The sequence below is a fragment of the Biomphalaria glabrata genome, chromosome 11, assembly GCF_947242115.1.
Source record: "Biomphalaria glabrata chromosome 11, xgBioGlab47.1, whole genome shotgun sequence".
Classification (NCBI taxonomy): domain Eukaryota; kingdom Metazoa; phylum Mollusca; class Gastropoda; family Planorbidae; genus Biomphalaria; species Biomphalaria glabrata.
The window spans coordinates 5,929,125-5,937,267 of record NC_074721.1 but is presented as its reverse complement, the minus strand read 5'-3'; the positions used below and the strand labels follow the sequence as shown (position 1 = coordinate 5,937,267).

At 34.9% G+C, this 8,143-nt stretch overlaps 1 protein-coding gene across 1 annotated transcript; it reads right to left on the bottom strand.

The window, feature by feature from the left end:
• Positions 1–812: 812 nt before the first annotated feature.
• On the bottom strand, positions 813–7,611 carry LOC106062828 (uncharacterized). The gene is made up of 3 exons (XM_013221134.2): positions 7,497–7,611; positions 4,742–5,082; positions 813–2,760 (listed from the first exon to the last, which is right to left on the bottom strand). Exons 2-3 carry the CDS (start codon positions 5,053–5,055, stop codon positions 2,016–2,018), a joined length of 1,059 nt encoding a protein of 352 aa, XP_013076588.2. The 5' UTR covers positions 5,056–5,082; positions 7,497–7,611; the 3' UTR covers positions 813–2,015.
• Positions 7,612–8,143: the final 532 nt, after the last annotated feature.

The window sequence follows — 8,143 nt, the reverse complement described above, 5'->3', positions numbered from 1 at the left end:
CCAATCTATTCTCTGTTGGATTGTACATAAGCACAAAGTTGGCAACATATTTAGCTGCGTTAGACATACATATTTACCAGATTAGCAACCCAATAGCTGTGCTGCTTTTTCATATTGCATCCCGTGCAGAAATGTTTTATGAATGAACAATACATGTGTCATGCTTCAGAAACAACAGAAGAGATACGTTTGACACACATTAGCAGGAAATAAATTCTCCGTGTTGTTTGTTTTCTTGTAAATTACTTAACCTTTGAACTATTTAGATTCATCATAGTATTTAAAGACAAGAAGACAACCGTATCGCTAACGCTTACATCGCTTTTGGTGGTCTTTAAATGAGAGTATAGCGGATTAGGTCTTCGCTTACCTACGAAAGTAAATGTCGATAAAGCAGTGGTTCTCACCACGCTTTTGTATGGCTCTGAGACCTAGATGCTGTATAGAAAGCTTCTAGGTGATTTCGCTCCATGATGGGCATACGTTTGTAAGGGTAGCTCAGTAATAACTGTTCTGCCTACACGATGAGTATAGTATTTGGAACCGTTTTTAAATGTTAAGCTGAAGATGTTTTTAAAAAAAATTCAAATTATAGTTAATAATAAAAAAAAAATAAGGCTTGTCTTCGAGTTCGAAGATTAGTGAGGAATGCAGTATTTCCCGTGGCTGCGCAGCCCCAGCTGTGACCTACATATTTTGCCACAATCAAGACAAGCATAACCAGTGTCCGCAGGTGGACAGGTGTAATATATAACACTATTGCATACATCCACAATACACTTTATTATATATACACTTAGAAAACCATTGCGTAAAAAACATAAAACACTTTATTGCAAACTAAATCATAACACTTTTTTAACATGCAAAACATAACCTTTTAGGGCATGTCATTTTAAAACACTACATACGGGTACTATTCGAATACAAAACACATTCCAGAATGTAAACTCCTCAGCATACAATACATAGCGTTTTATACGTTTATAGTAGGCTAATACACAACTCTTTATTGCATGTACATAAATATCGGTTTACACCATACGGATAGAAAATCTTTCATAGCATACAATACATATAAGCTTATTGAGTATATTTATACACAAATAAACAAGTTTAAATCTTGAATGATAGACATTATCGGTACATTCTGGATGCTGATACTCATATAATTATGAGTTCAATTAGAAGTTTCTATTAACTGTTAAGTTGCTAGGAAAAAACACATTCACACACCTTTCAACATTTGTCTTCAAATACACAGTTTAAAAAGTTAAAAAAAAAAAGTTTTCCCAGTCAAAATAAAGTATTTTAATTCACAACTAATATTTGGCTATGATAAAGACATTTGACATAACTCATGAAGAAAAAAAATTAGCCTAAACAGCCGATTATCTACGACTACAAGCTACCCACACTCACACATATACAATCAAAGTTTACATGAAAACGAATGCAATAAGACACATATAATACATATGTATGTTAAAAACACTTCACATAATTTCCTAACATTTGGATTTATTAGATCTATGACATGCGTTAACATTACTGATATAGCTTCGGTTTATGCCGAGTGTATGGGCCAACTCAAAACAACGTGTGTCGGGAACAAATCGGAACTCATCAACTTCTACTGCAAATGTACGAAATTATTGAGAGAGAGACAGAGAGAGAGAGAGAGAGAAAGATAGAGGGTATGGTTTTGAGTGTGTGAGTGCAAAAAAGAGAGAAGAGAGAAAAAAATACAGAAAGTGAGAGCTATATGTGTGTGTGTGTGTGTGTGAGAGAGAAAGAGAGAGAGAGAGAGAGAAAGAAAGAAACAGAGCTCTGAAACAATTGCTATTGACCTATTAAAATTTACTTTCCTTTGACAATTACAATATTTCACATCCCAAGTGAGATTGTTCATTGCTGTATTTATTGTTATTTGTTTTCAAGCAGCTAGCCTTAGTTCTATAACTTTGAGATAGAACACGCCATTTTGTTTTTCAAATTTATAATTTATGCAAAGGTCAAAGTTTGCCATCACCGTCTGCTTTTATATTTTTACTTGAACGATGTTCGACATTCTCGTCCTTTGCTTCAGCAGACGTGACCTTTTTCTGAGACTTGTCAAGTTCCGAAAGCTCAACGAAACCTATAGGAGAGACTTGGCTGTGGTCGGCTATCCGCAGCTCGTCACTGGGATCTTCTTCGTGCAGAAATTTCGAGGATCTTTTCTCGACCTGGTCGTGTTGATCGGATAGAGTTTTAGATCCCTTCTTTTTCTTTTGACGTCGAATGCAGCACATCAGGACTATAAGGACTATTAATGAGATGAGAAGTATAGCACCTACTACGCCAACGATAATCCAAATAAATATCGGAACCCGGGAGACGGCTTCAGCCACAGTCTCGTCATCATCCTGACCGCTCTCGCAGACGTCCCCGCAGATTCTCTGTACTACTTCCGGGTCGTGCCCGAATTCGGTGACCTGTGAGGCGTCCCACAGGAAGATGGCGGATTTATCGTTGCTAGAAAGCTTGCAGGCGTCGAAGGCGTCATCGCAGGTGAGATTAGACCGCGTGCAGAGGAGCTCCCCCTTTTCTTGAATGTAGCGCTGGTCTTGCAAGGCGCACCTGAAGATAAATTTGGATGGATCGCTAGACTTCTCCGATACTGTCAGATTCGCAGTGTGAACGTAGTCCGAACCGTAGACATGTTCTGTTTCTGTAGCACACCGCGTTGTTTTGTCGTCATTTAAACATTCAAGCCATCTGAAAAGAAAGGGAATACGTAGTAACGACGTAGGCTTAGACTAAAATAGACCCCATGTTTATTCATCTTGTGTACTACAGTTATAGTAAAACTGAATTTAATTATTTTTTTTGACCAATAAAATTATCTTATTTTAATATAGATGATATATGCATAAGGATGCACTGGGGACATGGACCTTCCGATTCGACAGCATCGCACAGGACCAAGCGAACAAACCACTAGAATCACAAGGCCATCCAGATCCCCGAAAAAAAGAATCTTTCTGACTAGTTGTGTTTCGCCAGCATTAATATTATGATTATTTACATTATGAATACCTTACCTTCTAGTTATTATAATTAGGTTATCTTTATTTGTGTCTCTTAACAAGCCCATTCTAGAATATGGCCAGCACAACGACCAACCGCCTTTACTTTCTTCAACTTAAGTCATGTACCAATTAGAATTGGGTAGACTCAGGGGCGTCCTAGAAATTCCGAAATAAAAAAATCCCAGTCTTCACAGAGATTCGAACTCGGCGCTTCTCAGTTCGCAATCTAAGTGCTTTATCACAGGACCAACATTCTTACTCCCCACCCCTTTATTAAAATAACTCGTTGTAATATAATTTGGTTACAAATTTCTTTTGAAAATAGATTTTTTTGTTTGCTATGCTTTTATTTGTTTAGGTGACTAGAACATAGTCATTTAGGACGCTGTAGATTATACAAGGTTGTTTACGTGACTAGAACATAGTCATTTAGGACGCTGTAGATTATACACGGTTGTTTACTTGACTAGAGCATAGTCATTTAGGACGCTGTAGATTATACACGGTTGTTTTACGTGATTAGAACATAGTCATTTAGGACGCTGTAGATTATACACGGTTGTTTTACGTGACTAGAACATAGTCATTTAGGACGCTGTAGATTATACTAGTTTGTTTACGTGACTAGAACATAGTCATTTAGGACGCTGTAGATTATACAAGGTTGTTTACGTAACTAGAAAGAACATAGTCATTTAGGACGCTGTAGATTATACAAGGTTGTTTACGTGACTAGAACATAGTCATTTAGGACGCTGTAGATTATACTAGTTTGTTTACGTGACTAGAACATAGTTATTTAGGACGCTGTAGATTATACTAGTTTGTTTACGTAACTAGAACATAGTCATTTAGGACGCTGTAGATTATACTAGTTTGTTTACGTGACTAGAACATAGTTATTTAGGACGCTGTAGATTACACAAGGTTGTTTACGTAACTAGAACATAGTCATTTAGGACGCTGTAGATTATACTAGTTTGTTTACGTGACTAGAACATAGTTATTTAGGACGCTGTAGATTATACTATTTGTTTACGTGACTAGAACATAGTTATTTAGGACGCTGTAGATTATACTAGTTTGTTTACGTGACTACAACATAGTCATTTAGGACGCTGTAGATTATACAAGGTTGTTTACGTGACTAGAACATAGTTATTTAGGACGCTGTAGATTATACAAGGTTGTTTACGTGACTAGAACATAGTTATTTAGGACGCTGTAGATTATACAAGGTTGTTTACGTGACTAGAACATAGTCATTTAGGACGCTGTAGATTATACAAGGTTGTTTACGTAACTAGAACATAGTTATTTAGGACGCTGTAGATTATACAAGGTTGTTTACGTGACTAGAACATAGTCATTTAGGACGCTGTAGATTATACAAGGTTGTTTACGTAACTAGAACATAGTCATTTAGGACGCTGTAGATTATACAAGGTTGTTTACGTAACTAGAACATAGTCATTTAGGACGCTGTAGATTATACAAGGTTGTTTACGTGACTAGAACATAGTCATTTAGGACGCTGTAGATTATACAAGGTTGTTTACGTGACTAGAACATAGTTATTTAGGACGCTGTAGATTATACAAGGTTGTTTACGTAACTAGAACATAGTTATTTAGGACGCTGTAGATTATACAAGTTTGTTTACTTACGATGCCAATAGATCTTCGTCGAACTGAATCGTGAATCCGTGCCATGGCTGCTCAGTCACCGTCAGGTTCAGAACGACACCCTTGAGATAGTTGACAATCTTGCCATTTTTCTTGCCCGTCGTCACGTCTGCTTTCACGGGATTCGCTGTAGTTGTAGTTGGCAAGGCAGACGTTGTGTTCACTTCTGTTGTACCTGTGACATTATTGACATTGGCAGCAGCTGTAGCGACAGAAGTGTTCTGGGAAACAGTGACGCTTACAACCATCAAGAGGACGAAACACTGTATTCTTTTACTCAAACCAGAGATAGCCATATTTGTTTGTTTTGTTAAGATATTCACCTGCATAAATAAACAAGCAAAAATATTTAATAATAAAAACTTATCCCAGGGGAGGAAATATACATTCTACAGCCACTTCTCGCAATAATGTAAAAATATATATATATATATAATTAATTTATCAGTACTATTAATTAACTAGTTCGTTAATTGTTTTTCATTGATTTATATTTGTTAGGAATAATTATGCAAAGTTTCAACTTGATCCGATAATGGCAATTGGTAGATATATCGTGTTCAGAATTTGTACGAGACAGACAAAGTAAAATAGTAGATATGAGGTTTGTAAAATATGATTGGCTTAATAGCAACCATTTTTGGAATGGATTCAATGCGTTCTGGCTGTTACAATTGTCTTTGATCCAGACAATTCGTTTATGTATAACTCTAGTGAATAAAGAAATAAAGTATATTTCAATGTTTTACCAGCTGTCTGAATGTGTAAGTTTTCAACATGTGAAGTTTGGTAAAAGTTAATTAATTCTAATAGGTGAAAACCTTCAAAATTGTGACAACTAGCCCCTTCGTTCCCTATATATGTATATAATACTTATATACAATCTTTCAATGTCAAGACTATGCTTCTTAACTAGATCCATCAATACTAGGGGGCCTAAATCTCAAGCTAGATGCAGTTAATCTAGTCTATACTACCGTCTTCAAAGTCTAGATCTATATCACCAAATTAGAATTTTCTATACTCTGAGTAGATTTATACACGGGGTAAATTGGTTTCTTTTTTTTTTTTTTCAATTTTCATTCTTAATTAATACACTAGTTATACAACTTCTTCCCTAGAGATGGCAAGGTATGAAAAGGGTAACTTTACTTATTGTTCAGAGCGAATTAATCGCTCTTACAAAATGTTATTAGCTTCCAAAGGAGTAATTTTATTTTTTAAAGCTTTTTTTCATGCTACTTATTTATTCGTGTTTTTTTAAATCACTCTGACAGCCACGTTTACCAATGGATGGTGCTAAAGGAGATATAAGTTTTGATAAAAGGAACAAATTCAGTTAAAAAAGGTCAATCAGGTGTTACTTAAGTCAAGAACAAATTTCAATGGAATAACTCTTTTCTATTGATCACAAAGTGGAGTTTTAAATTGGGATTTGACGAAAGCTGAGTGGCGTTTGCTAAATGCCCAAATGCAGCACAAAACCGTTCTACCCCGTTACTTCTTGCCCTCAAAGGGGAGACCATACATGCTTTATAAAATTTTTTTTTTTTTTTCGGTTGTAAAATATGTAAGATTAGCTTCGTTTTAACTAGCAGAAATTATATACACTACTTGAAAAAAATATCATGATTTCGGATTTTCAATATATTTTCTAGTTCACAAGATCTAAGCGGTCGGACTGACGTACGGACAGACAGACCACATAAAGCTTATAGCACCCATTTCCCTTTCGGGGACCGCTAAATATGTCACGGCCGTGGATCACAGTATTTCTTACGGCATCTTCCATGATCTAAGAAATATTCAGACCAAATTTCAACTCAATGATATCGTTTATTACTTTAACATGTTTACATGCAAACAGACTTCGTGTAATTGGCTTTAAATTCTAGTTTTTTTGTGATACTAATTACAAGTAGATGAATATATAAAAACACTTGACGCATTCTAAATTAATGGGTAAAATAGCTAGAATAGTCAAGTAAATCTTAATAAATCTTAAATCTCAGGGGTCAGTTATTTGTGTTGATTAAATTCAATTCCAATTTTTATTTATTGACAAGACAGATATCAACACTAAAAACCAGAGAAAAACGAATTCACATTAGAAAAAAAAATAATCACAGTGTATAGTTAATACTCTCTCATTACATAATAAAGTTGCTGTAAGTAAAGTTCCCCTTTCAAACCTTGCGGTCTATAGGGCAGAGGATGTGAAGGACAACTGTTTCCAAGGCCGACGGTTAACGAGGGTCACACGTGGCCATCACAACGACCAACCGCTTTACTTTCCCCAACTAATGTCAGGTACCAATTAGATATATAGAAACAGCGCGTTTAAAAAACGTGAATCAAAATTATTATCAGAATCAAAATCTAAAATCATCCACATTGTCATTAACATAATTAATAAGCATGTTTGAGAAAGTAATGACATTATTATCTTTGTTGAGAATACTTATAGAATCCATTACTTAGATTATTTTTTTATAGATAATAATTGGTTTTATTCTTGTAATTGTAATACATATAAGACATGTTGATGTCTTATTCAATTTAACACTAATAGATTTTTAAATTACATTATTGTAGAGTAGTTTAAATATCCGTAGTCTTTTATTAAATGCTTTTGAAATTATGAGCTTGCATTACAATCTTCCACAAATTCCATATTTATGAAATATTACGTATACAATTATATATAATTTCTTCTTTTTTTTATCTAAATAATTACCTTTACTGAAAGTGTATTCAAATTATAATTATTTTCAGCTTAGTGCGAAACAGTTGCAAATAGTCCTAACAAATGTTAGTTAGTACACAGCGGCATATCTTTTATAGAGTTTGATAAATGTCTCTGGTCATCAGTTGATGATGTAAGCCTCGTGTCATAATTAAATCTACAAACAAGACTGGGTCCAAACTGGGTCATGATGACTTCATTCCAGACGGAGTTACTCATTGCGCGTGACGTAAACTGACAGATGCTTGAAATAAAGAAGAGCAAAAATTTGTTTTTACTAATTATAGGTACATCTTTGTTATTATAGGTACATCTTTGTTATTATAGGTACATCTTTGTTATTATAGGTACATCTTTGTTATTATAGGTACATCTTTGTTATTATAGGTACATCTTTGTTATTATAGGTACATCTTTGTTATTATAGGTACATCTTTGTTGTTTATACTTTTGACTAGAAGCCAAATCACAGAGAAATGGTTGTAGTATTTTTGTTAATATTCGTCTTATGTTCCTTCAGAAACCTCCTAGTCCAAATCTCCTAGCCCAAACCTCCAAGCCCAAACCTCTAGCCCAAACCTCCTAGCCCAAACCTCATAGCCCAAATCTTCTAATCCAAACCTCCTAGCCCAAATCTC